At 35.0% G+C, this 14,499-nt stretch overlaps 1 protein-coding gene across 2 annotated transcripts; it reads right to left on the reverse strand.

Moving 5' to 3' along the window:
• Window positions 1-188: 188 nt before the first annotated feature.
• LOC128034656 (uncharacterized) lies at window positions 189-7,933 on the reverse strand. Of its 2 annotated transcripts, none has more exons than XM_052623388.1 (4): window positions 7,653-7,933; window positions 7,464-7,564; window positions 681-745; window positions 189-575 (listed from the first exon to the last, which is right to left on the reverse strand). In XM_052623388.1, the coding sequence occupies exons 1-4, from the start codon at window positions 7,759-7,761 to the stop codon at window positions 542-544; spliced, it is 309 nt and encodes a 102-aa protein (XP_052479348.1). In that variant the 5' UTR covers window positions 7,762-7,933; the 3' UTR covers window positions 189-541. The 2 variants fall into 2 exon arrangements, with proteins under 2 accessions (XP_052479348.1, XP_052479347.1); XM_052623387.1 differs by having other exon boundaries at window positions 7,453-7,564.
• Between the last annotated feature and the right edge of the window lie 6,566 nt (window positions 7,934-14,499).

Genomic DNA, 14,499 nt, shown 5'->3' on the forward strand with positions numbered 1-14,499 from the left:
CGGTTTGACTAAACAATCACTTTTTCAATATTTTTACGAGGGTTTGCTCCCTATGAAAATGAAGATGATTGACGCTGCTAGTGGAGGGGCGCTTGTCAATATGACTCCTAAAAGGGTAAGAGATCTGATATCCACCATGGTGGCAAATTTTCAACAGTATTAGCCGAATTCAAAACTGACAAGAAGGGTTAATGGGGTAAACGTTTCATCTTTAGAAGATAAATTGGATAAGCTTACCAATATTGTTCAATCTTTGCTTACAGAAAAGAAAATTTTGACTCAACTGTGTGGAATTTATACTACGTCTGAACATCCGACGGATTTGTGCCCAACCCTTAACGACAATTCAATGGCAAGTGTTGATGCTGTCGGAGGTTTTTTGAGACCTCTGCAAAGATGCTATGATCCTTTCTCTAACACTTACAATCCCGAGTGGAAGGATCATCCCAACTTAAATTACAAAGCTAATCCTCGATATAATCCATCATACCAACCGAGACCTTTGCAACCACCACAATAACAACCCAAGCCGAGCACATCTCTAGAAACTGTTGTGGAAAGACTTGTCGTCGATGCTGCAAAATATCAACAAAGGACAGATGCATCAATACAAGAGTTAACTAATCAAGTCAGTAAACTCTCGATGGTAGTTAATCATTTGGAATCTCAAGGTAAATTACCTTCCCAGACAGAGTCGAATTCTAGGCAGAATGCAAGTGCAATAACTCTTCGTAGTGGAAAGGTTCTGGAAACAGTTCCAGTCAAAAGTCATGGGCAAGACAAGGAACTGGAAAAATAGATCTCTGATCCAAAAGTCAGACCGGAATCAGAAATTCAAAAACCAGTAGTGATGCCACCTCCTTTTCCAGGGAGGCTTGCAAAGGATAAGAAAGAGAATGAGGGAAAAGAAATCATCGAAACATTCAGGAAGGTAGAGGTAAATATCCCTTTGCTCGACGCTATCAAACAAATCCCTCGTTATGCAAAATTCCTCAAGGAATTATGTACTAGCAAGAGGAGGTTAATAGGTAACGAAAGAGTAAATGTAGGAGAAAATGTCTCCGCAGTACTGCAAAAGAAAGTTCCACCCAAATACAAGGACCAAGGTATGTTTGCTATATCCTGTGAAAAAAGAAAGTAATAATCCAGTTGGCAGACAGGTCAGTCGTCTATCCCAAAGGGTTGCTTAAAGACGTCCTTGTTAAAATTAACGAATTAGTTTTCTCTGCAGATTTCTACATTATTAATATAGAGGATGATAACTCAACTAATTCATCTGACATTTTTCTTGGAAGGTCGCTTCTAAGTACCACAAGCGTAAAAATTGATGTTCAGAGTGGAACACTGACAATAGAGTTTGATGGTGAAATCATGAAATTCAACGTCTACGAAGCTATGAATCATCCTAACTCACTATCAAATATTTCTAGTATCGATATTATAGATTGTTTAACTCAATTTTATTTTAAATATCATGACTTTGATGAATTGGAAACTGTCCTTTATAGAAGCATTAACATAGTTGTTCTAAATTATCTCGAAGAATTATCAATTATAGGAGATCCATTGCGATAAATTGTCAAGCACTTGGAGATGCAACCATCATTGATGAATCGAGGTAACCAATTTGAACTATTACCTTCCCAAACTAAAATGTTGCCTTCAGTTTTACAGCCACCAACCTTGGAGCTTAAAGTATTACCGGACCATCTTAAGTACGTCTTCTTAGGAGAGAAAGACACTTTACCGGTGATAGTGTCAAACAAACTAACCAAAGATGAAGAGGAAAGTCTATTTCGAGTTCTGATGGATTATAAGGAAGCTATTGGTTGGACAATAGCCGACATAAAATGGCTAAGTCCATCCACTTGTATGCACAAAATTTCCATCGAAGATAACATGAAACCAAAAAGAGATGCTCAAAGGCGCCTTAATCCACCCATGATGGAGGTAGTAAAGAAGGAGATCCAGAAACTGTTAGATGCTGGAATGATATACCCAATTTTTTATAGTGATTAGGTTAGCCCGGTCCATGTCGTGCCCAAGAAAACTGGCGTGATAGTGGTGAAAAACTCGTTAAGAGAGCTAGTCCTTACCCGAGTTCAGAATAGATAGAGGGTTTGCATCGATTACAGGAAATTGAATGCAGCTACCCGGAAAGACCATTTTCCACTTCCCTTCATCGATCAAATGCTCGAGCGATTAGCTGGTAAGACCCATTATTGTTGTCTCGATGAGTACTCAGGATATTTCCAAATTTCAGTGGCACTTGAGGATTAAGACAAAATAACTTTCACATGCCCCTTCAGAACGTTTGCGTATAGATGAATATCGTTTGGACTTTGTAATGCTCCGGCCACTTTCCAGAGATACATGGTAAGCATATTCTCCAATTATGTCGAGAAAATCATTGAAGTCTTCATGGATGACTTCACGGTGTACGATAGCTCTTTTAACGAATGTCTTGATAATCTTGCTAAGATATTACAAAGATGCCTAGAATTTAATCTTGTTTTAAATTATGAAAAATGCCACTTCATGGTTGACAAAGGATTAATTTTGGATTATATAGTTTCCTCGAAAGGAATTGAGGTCGATAAAGCAAAAACAGATATTATTAACTCATTACCTTACCCCACATCTGTGAGGAAAGTTTGTTCGTTTCTCAGTCATGTAGGATTTTACAGACGATTCATGAAAGATTTCCCGAAGATCGCGCAACCGCTTTGTAAACTGTTACAAAAGGATAAAGAATTTGAATTTGACCAAACTTGTAAAGAGCATTTGACGTGCTGAAACAGAAATTGGTCTTCGCTCCCATGGTGCAACCACCAAATTGGAACTTCCTGTTCAAAATCATGTGTGATGCAAGTGACCGAAGTATGGGAGCTGTTCTTGGCCAAAGAATAGGGAAAGAGCCTCATGTTATCTACTATGCTTCGAAGACTTTAGATGCTACCCAAAACAATTACACAACCACTGAAAAAGAATTATTGGTTGTTGTGTTTGCTTTAGATAAATTTAGATCTTACCTATTGGGAACTAAAGTGATTATCTTTTCTGATCATGCAACTTTGAAATATTTAATTGGGAAGAAGGAGGCAAAACCTTGATTGATTAGGTGGATTCTGCTCCTACAAGAGTTTGATTTTGAAATTCGGGATAAAAAGGGACGCGAAAACTTAGTAGCTGACCATTTGAGTCGATTACTGATTCCAGTAGACAACACACCATTGAAAGACAATTTCCCTAATGAAAATCTATTTTCAGCAAATGCGCTTCATCCTTGGTATGCAGACATAGTAAATTACCTCGTCACAAGTATTGTTCCTTCGGAATTACCAAGGTCTAAAAAAAATAAAATAAAAAAGGATGCTCGATATTACATTTGGGACGATCCTTACCTTTAGAAGCATTGCTCTGATCAGATAATTCGATGGTGTGTAGCAGAAACAGAGGTACAATCCATCTTAACTTTTTGTCATTCGTATGCATGTGGAGGACACTTTGGACCTAAACGCACCGCGCATAAAATTCTTGAACGTGGACTATTTTGGCCAAACATATTTCGTGATGCCTTTTTATTCTGCAAAACCTGTGAAAGGTGCCAAAAAGTCGGCAACCTTAGTCATCGAAATGAGATGCCCCTTACTCCTATTCATATTTGCAAAATTTTCGATGTGTGGGGCATCAATTTTATGGGCCCTTTTGTTTCTTCTTTTGGTAATTTTTATATACTCTTAGCTATTGATTATGTCTCTAAATGGATAGAGGAAAAAGCCACTCGCAATGATAATGCTAAGACTGTGGTTGACTTTCTTAAAAGTTCTATCTTTTCCAGGTATTAAAGAGGTTGATTTAAACATTAACACAAGAGAGTTCACTATAATGTAAATCCATTGTAATCTCCATTCTTATTTGTTCTATCCTAGGATGTAAGGAATATTCTCGAATCATGTGTTTTTTTTTTGTTATTCCTTCTTTTCTTATTTCAAATTTCTTAATTAGTCTATGCTTTCATGAATCAATCTATAATCATTTTTGCATTCAAGTATTACTCTGTAGTCGTTGAGAAGCATTGGCGTAAGAATTGCAAAGCACTTTGGCCATCTCTCAAACCATAGAAACACTGCACTTTTGCTGATATGATTTTCGGCTTGTTGGCTTTTTTTACCATTAAATTAAATAAAATTCAATTTTAATTCAAGTGGATAAGAAAAAAATATTTGAATTACAAATTTAGATAAGCCAAATTAGATAAAATTACTCGGGGTGCATTTGAACACCATAATTATATGAAAATTATATTTTTTTGGAATTACAAAAAAAAAGTAATTCCTTAAATTTGTTTAATTAATAGAGTGTAATTATATTATAATTTCCTAAGTCATATTTGTTAATTTAAATTATAATTACACAAATGGAGGTGAGTAGATAGTTACGTGAAGCTGATGGTTCACTATATCTTGCTGATAAACTACAGAAGGTTTCTGGTGAGCAATACAATTGGAGTAAACGGGGTGAAGAGGATTTCGCTATCAATGGATTTGGGAAGGGGCCTATGGATATGGTGTTGGAGGAGGAAAATGATGTTGTAGCATTGGTGGAAGGAAAGAAGCAACAGAGGGTAATGGAAATTCCAGCTGATTCTTTGGGATCAAAGGAAGGCTCAAGGTCTATGTACTTATCGGCTAGCTCTGGTGATCAGAGCAGCCGGGATCAATAAAAATCTTAAGTTGGAATGTTCGTGGTTTGGGGAGACCACGAACAGTAAAGAGGCTCAGAAATAAGTTGAGGGCCATTAATCCCCGAATTTTGTTTCTTATGGAGACAAAATTAAGTTCTAGGAAGATGGAGTTAGTCAGACAGAAGTGTGGCTTTGCGAATGGAATTGATATTGGATCTATCGGCTCTAAAGGTGGTTTATCTCTGGGCTGGAATGGTAATGCATTGATCACGCTTAGGAGCTTTTCCTCTTTCCATATTGATGTTGAGGTTATTGATACTAAATGTGGTAATTGTTGGAGATTAACAGGGTTTTATGGGAATCCGGATGAACGGAGTAGAGCTGATTCATGGAATCTACTTCGACAATTGAACAATGAGCAAGAAATTCCTTGGGTTGTTTTAGGGGATTTCAATGAAATCACCAAGTCATTTGAAAAGAAAAGGGGCCGTCTTAGATCAGAACGTCAGATGAAGGACTTTCGTACAACTTTAAAAGATTGTGGTCTCAATGACTTGGGTTTTATTGGAAGGTGGTTCACTTGGGAAAGAGGTAGATTTGCTGCTACGAACATTCGTGAACGTCTGGATCGGGGAGTTGCTACGTTGGGTTGGGTAAGTATTTTCCCTTATTACCAACTTGAACATTTGTGTCATTCCTTTTCAGACCATTGCCCCATTCTTCTTGACACCATAAGAGCGAGGTGAGAAGTCCGGAGGAGAAGTAACGAAGCTAAGCCCTTTCGATTTGAAGCTAAGTGGTGCTTGGATAGTTCTTTTGAAGGAAGGGTTCGAAGATGGTGGGAGGATATTTTTAATTGTGTTCCGAATAAGTTGGAGAGAATTGGCCTCCAAATGCAAAAGTGGAGTAAGTTAAAGGATAGAGAAGAGAAGAAAACTCGTGTAGATCTAGAAGCAAAACTGAACAGTCTTTATCAACGGGAAGTTTCTAACGAGACCCTTGAGGAAATTATGAAGGTTCAGCTAGGGATTAATTTGGAAGCGGACAAAGAAGAAATATATTGGGAGCAAAGAGCCCGTGTTAACTGGTTGAAGAATGGTGACCGAAATACCAAGTATTTCCATTCGGTTGCGGTACAACGCCATCTTCGTGGTAGAATTTCTGCATTAGAAGACGAGAATGGTAGACGAGTTTATTCTACTTCAGAGTTTATCAAGATAGCTTCAGATTATTTTGGTAAGCTGTTTTCTGCATCAGAAATGGGATTGGACGAGCATCTTTTTGGTCTAGTAGAGAAGCGAGTTACTGATAGCATGAATGCTAGATTGTTACAACAATTCACTGAGACGGATGTTGCTAATGCTGTTAAGTCAATGACTCCGTTGAAAGCCCCTAGGGTTGATGGGTTTCCAGTTATCTTCTTTCAGCGATACTGGCACATTATTGGTAAGGAGATTTCAACGTATTGTTTATCTATTTTGCATGGTCAGACTGAGATTGGTGATATTAATAAAACGCGTATTGTATTGATTCCCAAGGTGGATAAGCCTAAGAATATGTCTCAATTTAGGCCTATAAGCCTTTGTACTGTTATCTACAAAATTGTGGCAAAGGTTTTGGTGGATTGGATGAGCGATACTTTGGGGAGCTGTATCAATGAAGCTCAATGAGCTTTCATTCCTGAAAGACTTATATCGGATAATGTGTTGATCGCGTATGAAATCCTCCATTCACTCAAAATGAAGAGAAGAGGTAAGAAGAGGAATTTTGCACTTAAGCTTGATATGAGTAAAGCCTATGATCGTGTTGAATGGGATTTTCTGGCTGGAATAATGAAGCATTTAGGCTTTCATGTTGATTGGATTGTGCTTATTATGAGGTGTGTTTGTTCTGTCTCTTACTCAGTTAGTCTTAATGGAGTAAACAGTGACTGGTTTTTTCCTTCAAGAGGGCTACGACAGGGTGACCCTCTTAGTCCATACCTTTTTCTGATTTGTGCCGAGGGATTTTCCACGCTTTTACAGGAAGCGAAACGAGCGGGTCGGATGATAAGTGCGTCTGTTGGTAGGGAGCGGTTGACCCTCAATCATCTGTTTTTTGCAGATGACTGCATCCTATTTGGAGATGCCTCGTATAATGGGGCAAGAGTGGTTCGGGATATAATAAAGGAGTATGAAGTGGTTTCAGGACAGCGAGTGAATCTTGATAAGTCTCTTATTTATTTTGGGGCAAATGTAAATTCCGAGGTAAGGATGGATATTGTTAGCCAGTTAGGAGTTCGGGAGACTAAGAATCCGGAGAAGTATTTGGGATTGCCTATGATGGTAGGCCGGAAGAAAAGGTGGGCTTTTGCTAGTTTTGAGGATCGACTCAGAAAACGTGTGGAAGGTTAGAGGTTACGCTATTTGTCTATGGGAGGGAAAGAGGTGTTCATTAAATCGGTTCTTCAGGCTGCCCCAATTTACGCTATGCAATGCTTCTTATTGCCCAAATTGTTGTGCCGTAAGCTTGAAGGAATTATGAACAGATTTTGGTGGACAAATAATAAGTCATCGAAAGGTATACATTGGAGCAGTTGGGAGATGCTTTGCAAACCGAAGTGTTTTGGGGGGTTAGGTTTTAAAAATTTGTTCTTGTTTAATAAAGCCCTATTAGCTAAACAGGTTTGGCGTATTTTTTATCAACCTCATTGTTTGTTAGCCAGAGTTTTTAAAGCCCGGTATTTCCCGTCTTCTGATATTTTTTCAGCGAAAACTGGATCTTACCCCTCGTTTACCTGGAGGAGTCTCTGTAATGTTCGTGAGGTAGTCAGGGAAGGGATGTTGTGGCGGGTTGGAAAGGGTGATTGCATCAATATCTGGAATGATCCCTGGTTACCTGGAAGAGAGAATAATCGAATTTCAGTGCAGATGATCAGGTCTAATTGGACTACTGTCAATCAGCTAATCAACAATGTTACTAATACCTGGGATAGGGAGCTGGTTTATGACCTGGTGGATGAGAGTACAGCGGATCGTATCTTCACTATCCCCGTCTCCGAATGCGGTCAGGAGGATCGGTTGGTTTGGAAGCATGAGGGTTCCGGGGAATACTCTGTTAAGAGTGGATATCGGGTTCTTAATTCTGACTACTTACGTGATCCTAAGTACAAATCCTCTTGTGGTGAGGAATACAAAGTATTTTACACTGCATTATGGTCTTTAAACATTCCAGGGAAAATTAAAATACATATTTGGAGGTTGGTGAATAATTTGGTGCCTCATTTTTGTAACTTGGCGAGGAGGTCCTTGTGTGTAGTAGCTTTGTGCCCGCTGTGTAAGGAAGAGCCGGAGAATTCTGATCACTTGTTGTGGTCATGTCGTATTTTGCAGAAGGTGGGTGTCGTTATCTGTGCAGATTCCTCTTTTCGATGATTCAGTGGGACACTCGCTCCGTTTTGTCAAAATGTTTTCTGTAGCTGAGGAACATAAAAAACAATTAATTGTGATTTCTATTTGGAGTCTTTGGTTCTATAGAAACAAACTTATCCATGAAGGGGTTATTTTTTTGCTGCAGGAGGCTTTGGGGTTTATTTGGGGATATGTGCACAACAATCGGATTTATTCGATATCTCTCTGTTACGATCCTAGATCTCTGACTAAGGAGATATGGAGACCACCAGATCTGGGTGTTACTAAGTTAAACTTCGATGCGTCTTATCTAAATACGGAAATGCTTGCTGTTACAGCTGTCCTAGCCAGAAATTCACAGGGTGAGATTATAGGAGCAGAAACTTATCTTTTTTCTGATGTTGTGGATGCGTTTGTGGCTGAAGCAAGGGCTTGCGAAAGGGCGTTAATCTTTGCGAAGAGGATGCTTTTCCGACGACTGATTGTGGAAGGTGATTCGCTGACAGTTATCAATAATGTTCAAAGGAAGGAGAAGGACAAATCGGTGCTCAGACCGATTACACATCATATATACATGTTGGGTATGGCTTTTGAGGAGGTTTCTTACCTTGCAGTGCCTCGATCGATTAATGAAGCGGCTCATTTACTGGCACTGGAGGGTCATAGACGAAAGTTCTTTGGAGATTGGCTCACCGGTGTGCCAGATTCTGTCCGTGTTGCGGCTTTACAAGATCGCTTGGCTTGGGACCAACGGAACTGAGTTTCTGTTGTTGTGCTTTGAAAATGGAAGTGGATCCTTTGTGGGGCTTGTTCTCTTGTTCTTTCTTATTCCAGATGCTGATGATGAGGAGAGCTATGGCTGATATTGAGGGTAGGTCAGTGGTTTCTTGGCCTAAGTTTTGGCTTCTGATGGGTTGGTTCGATAGTTTCTAGGCATTTGATTGTTTGTTTCTTTGTTTCTTTATTTTGCTCTGTTTTTGTTTTTTCTCTGTTGGTGCTTGCCAACTGTCCAGTTTGTCGGTTCTGTTTTCTTTCTTTTGACGTTTCAGAAGCTGTTGTCATGAGCTATTCTTTTATATAATATCAGTCTATTTCATTCAAAAAAAAAATTATAATTACACAAAAACATAATTTTAAATTCTAAAAAAATATTAATTATTATAAAATTATCAGTAATATATTGAAATAAAAATCTCTAAAAGTAATAAAACAGCTAGATTTTTAACTGAAAAAGGAAAATTGAAATTGTTGGCCAATTTATTCACTGGTAAGGACAATTGATTTGGAAAATCGTAATTATTGCGGGTTAAGTATGTTAATGATGCTTAATTTGGCAAGCAAAAATAGTAATATATATAACATTTAGTTCTGATTTACGCATTTTGGCAAGGAGATAAAATGCTGTCAAATTCGGCAATTTTAATTGACTATTCAGTCTTTAATAACGCATAAAATACACAATTTAACTATTTTGTTCCTGTATAAGTCCTTTAAAATAGTTCAAATATTTTATTTTACAAGCATAAAGGAGAATTATGGTTAATAATTTGATAATATCTTTTAACCATATATAATATAACTGCATTATTATCATGGTATGATTTGAACTTTTTAAATAATGCATCACAATTTTTTTCCATACATATCAACGGTAAGTAATATTAATGATAATAAATCTAAATACGGTATGATTTGAATTATTGAATATAATAATATAAGCCCTCTGAAAAGTTTTTCTACACCCTATAAATAAGCATAAACACAACATTAAAAGAAATTTAAAATTTGTCCAATTAAAAATATGCAGACTATAAATAATATCTTCACAACCTTTTTATAAAAAAATTCAGATTTTTTATTCAAAATTACACATCAATGAATTTTTTTCTATTTACGGTTTTTAATCTTTTAAGTTTGCTTCTTCTTTTTTGGAATAAACCATTATTTTTCTATTTTCATTCTCAGTTAAACGTTAGTGTACAATTTTGGCTAAATTTACTTTCAAATCCTTTAACATTGATAACAAGCTGATTTTGTATGTTTAACGCACTCAATTTCAGTATTTTTTACTATTGAGTCTGTAAATTTTGTTTAATTTTATTAGATACGTAGTTTGAGTATCAAAATTAGAGTTAACACACAAAGCAGGCTAAATTGAAGCAAAAGTAATAAAAGGAGACTAAATTGAAAATTTTGAGAAATTTATGGCTGATCGAATTACTTATTTGACTTTGTAAAAGTTAGATTTAAGAAAATATATAAAATCTGATTTTATGTAGTTGATTATTAGATAATCATGCTAAAATTAGCATATAAAATGTGTGACTTTGGTTGAGATTGAATAAAATATAATTTGTTTTCCTATAACTTTTTCATTCGTATGTAGCATTAGGCAAATCATTCTACCATTTCATTTCTTTTTCCTATTTTTGGTTTAACTGCTTCGTAAACCCTTTCTCTTTTCACCTATCATTATTTCATTCAAATCTATTTTAAATCTCAATTGAGTATAGGGTGAGCAAAATCGATTCGATTAGAAAAATATGATAAAATTTTCAAATTTTGAATTAAATAGTTCAAGTTATTTGAGTTAATCAAGTTATTCGGACCAACTCGAATAAAAATTATGTTTTTCAGTTTAACTCGAATATGAATTACACAATTCAAATTATCCGAAAATCCAAATAAGAAAAGGTAAAACTATGTCGTTTTGATAAATGTTTACTAATTAAGTTAAAAGACAAGACCATTATATTGTTTATGTAGTTAAATAATCTTATAATTTGTCTACTAGTTAAATAATCCTATAATGTAAATGCAACATCGAATATAAATAATAGGACTCGTTAACTTGACTTGAAATTTTTTGACTTGATTTGATTAGATTCGAAAAAAATTCAAATTGAGTTCGATTGCTAAAATAGAATTCGCCAACTAGACTGACTCGAAATTTTTTTACTCGATTCGATCAGATACTCACCCCTAATTGAGTATGATTAATTTCATGTTCAACTAATTTCCTTTTAGCTTTAGTCCGGTTACCATTTCGACCAAAAATCGTGAGATATGAACTCGCACTAAAAACCTTTAAACATGGTATTCGCTATCTCTCCAAAATATGGGATAGTAACAATCGTCTCTTAAAGCTAATTCAATTTCAATTCAAAAAGCATGCATTGGGTTGGAGTTATTTGGCATACAATTGGGAAAGCGAGACGGTCATCTACCAAGTTCGAATTCCTGCGAACTTGACATGTTCAATTGGAAAAATCTAGTTGGATTCCGTCAAAGGAGATAGTGATCGAATTTAAATGACTTACGCGATTAAGGCCATTAATATGAGTTGGACTTTTCTAGATTGCAAGGCCGCCGAGATCTTAAATTACAAACGCGTGTTACATGGTTAGATAGTCAGTAAGGGTTGGTTTGTAGGTCATACCGAAACTGGACCGCCCGGCCCGATGGCCCGTCCGAAATATGGGAGGGTTCGGGTAAAAATATAGGCCCAAAATATGGGCTTGGGTAAAAAACGAGGCCCGTTTAAAAAATGGGCCGGGCTCGGGCTCAACTTTTTTGGCCCGGGCCCGACCCGGCCCGAATATAATAAATATATATTTTTTTATTTTTATTTTTTTAATTTTAAAATACTTTAAAAATATTTTTATTTTTATTTTATTATTTTTAAAATATTTTTTGTGTTTATTAAAAATCGGGCCGGGCCGGGCCGGGCTCGGGCTTATTATTTTTTTCCCGGGCCGGGCCTGGGCAAAATTTCAGGCCCATATTTCGGGACGGGCCGGGCCCGTGCCTAAGAGTCGGGCCGAAATTTTTTCCAGGCCCGGCCCGGCCCATGGACAGGTCTAACCGAAACCAACTACACAAGGAAAAAGTTGGTGGTTAGGGTGTTCTTGATTGTTATAACCAGTTTATTGTTTGGAAAGGAAATTCTACTTTCAATGATCGATTCAATGTCAGAGTGCACCGTGGTTGAGGCTAAGCATTCACATATTGATTTACCATTTTGATTTAATTTCCTTGATTTTATTTTGCAATCACAATTTTGTTATTATGTTTTTTTATTTTTTATTTTTATTTTTATTTTATTTTATTTTATTTATCAACTAAATTCCCCCTTTTATTTATTTTACAGCTCTGTGCGCGCAAGCCGGGTGCACGATAGTTGCCTAGACTCAAAAATCTAGCCGCGTAAACAGGAACATTAATTAGGAATCTAAGTCCCTATGGGATCGATCCTATTAGTTTATACTACTATTTAATTATGTTAGAGCGTAGGAAATTATATTTGGTGGTTTCGACACCCATCAAACATTTAATATCTTTTATATTTATGTCCTTTTAATATTTTAAGGCTTATTGAGTTTTAGTTATTAAAACATGTGTAAATACTCTAATAACTAGTTTTTAATTAATAATGGACTGGTTAGAAATTCAGGTTAATCGTATAAAAATATTCAAGTTAATATGAAAAGTTAAATATTAGGATTATAATCCTCAAATTACACATACTTAACTTTTGTGACATCGTATCTTCGTAAAGAAAGTCACATTTTTCAATTCATTTAGAAGATAAAAACACAAGAATTGAAGATTTTACAAAATCAATGAATTCATATATACTTTCACATTTAATTTTATTCTTGATTATCTTATCGACAAATCATAATTTGTTAAGTTTTATATTAAAGTTTTATGATTCTAACAACCATGATATGGTATTATTGTTAAAAACTGCAAACAAAATTTATGCATGTAGTCGTACATATATATACATGTTAATAATGCATATGTTATGTTAAGGGCCATATATCCGTTCTTTTAATATTTTGCGTACTGTGTTATTATTGTGATTCATTTTAGAGAGAAAATAAAATTGTGCTCTTGTGTTATATTAAATATTTTGTTATATTAGTTCAATTTTTTAAAGAAACATTTAATTCTTAGTTTTTAAAAATCGTGTAGTGTAAACGTTGACTTTAAGAGAACTTGGCATTAATAATTGAGTCCAGGTTCTCAAAACAATGTATGTATCAATAACTGAGTTGTTTCAAGCGAAATTAATGGAGTTACGAAACGCGAAAATCATATTTTGATGTCACTCTTCTGTTCTAGTGAATACCTTGAAAAATAAAAATAAAATAAATAGTTAATAATGTCAGTTAATAGGATCAGATTCTTAATGCAACTCTTCAGCTCCTTAATTTTGTTTTGTCTCTTTATTTTGACTTTTGAATTTTGTTTCGATTTTCTTGCAGAACTATGTACTTAATTTATTGTGAGGCTTTGATGTCTTCATGTGCTTTTCAGCAAACCATTTAATGCTCCTTTGTTTTCTAAGGATAAATTACTTTCTTAATCATTCTAAATAGAGATTATTTTTGTTTTAATCATTCCAAATTTTCTTTACTCCATAAAGAAATTTGATCATTTCATCAAGAAGTAGCGGTTGTATCATTTTGGAGTGACCAAGAATAACTATTATTTAGAGTAATTAATAAGTAGTTTATGCTAAATTTTTAGTAATTACTGTAGAAATACACCATCAGTATTCTGCTACTATTTTAATGGTGGATTGATCAGTTTGACTGATTTCTTTCTAGTGACTAAATTAACAAAAAAATTTGAGGTGACTAAAATAAGAACAACTACTATTAAGAGTGATTAATGAGGGTAGTTTACCCTTTTTATACTCTCCCCATTATTAACGAATTCCAACAATTAATTGAGCTTTAATTCGGTACCATTGCTATTAAGACAATCAAAAGAATATGTTCTAGTTTACTTTTCTTTTACTCTCCCCGTTATAATAATGAATTCCAAAAATCAATTAAGTTTTAGCTCAATTTGTACCATTGTTATTATGGTAATCAAAAGAATGTGTTCGAGCACGTTTAAATACATGTTTTTTTTTTATAATTGGGGGATGGAAATAGAGTTGCTTGAGATCAAACCTAACTCTCATGTTTACAACACACTGCAATTATAATTAGGCTAGAAAATTGTTGGTATGCATATTTTTCTTTCAATTTAAGGGTTGAGGGTTATGGGTACTAGTAAAATTATATAAAAATGTAATCTAATAATATTTTATTTACAAAAACTAAATTAAAATATTTTATAAGATACAAATAAACCTAATCTAATTTTCTAATGTTTAAGTAGTTGTCAATTTTCAAGACTTGTTTGAAATAATAATTAAAACCTTGTTATCCTTCTTCCTCTCCTTAATACTGTAATAATAATAATAATTAGTTATTGTCACTAAAATAATTTATTTCTCCATGTCTAAATCCTGCATATGTTTTAGAGATCTAATTCCATTCTCATTTTTTTTATATTTGTTCTTCTTCTATAATCCTGATTGGGCATGGAGGAATTTACGAAAATAATCTTGTATTTTTAAAA

The sequence above is a fragment of the Gossypium raimondii genome, chromosome 11 (assembly GCF_025698545.1).
Source record: "Gossypium raimondii isolate GPD5lz chromosome 11, ASM2569854v1, whole genome shotgun sequence".
In the NCBI taxonomy this organism is placed as follows: domain Eukaryota; kingdom Viridiplantae; phylum Streptophyta; class Magnoliopsida; order Malvales; family Malvaceae; genus Gossypium; species Gossypium raimondii.

Coding starts and splice junctions, on each gene's coding strand:
- LOC128034656 (XM_052623387.1), bottom strand. CDS start 7,761: ATGCTTCCAAACCAACCGATCCTCCTGACCGCATTCGGAGACGGGGAT. Junction 7,565..7,652: donor AAACCAGCTCCCTATCCCAG/GTATTAGTAACA, acceptor TCTCTCTTCCAG/GTAACCAGGGATCATTCCAG. Junction 576..680: donor ATTCGACTCTGTCTGGGAAG/GTAATTTACCTT, acceptor GATATTTTGCAG/CATCGACGACAAGTCTTTCC.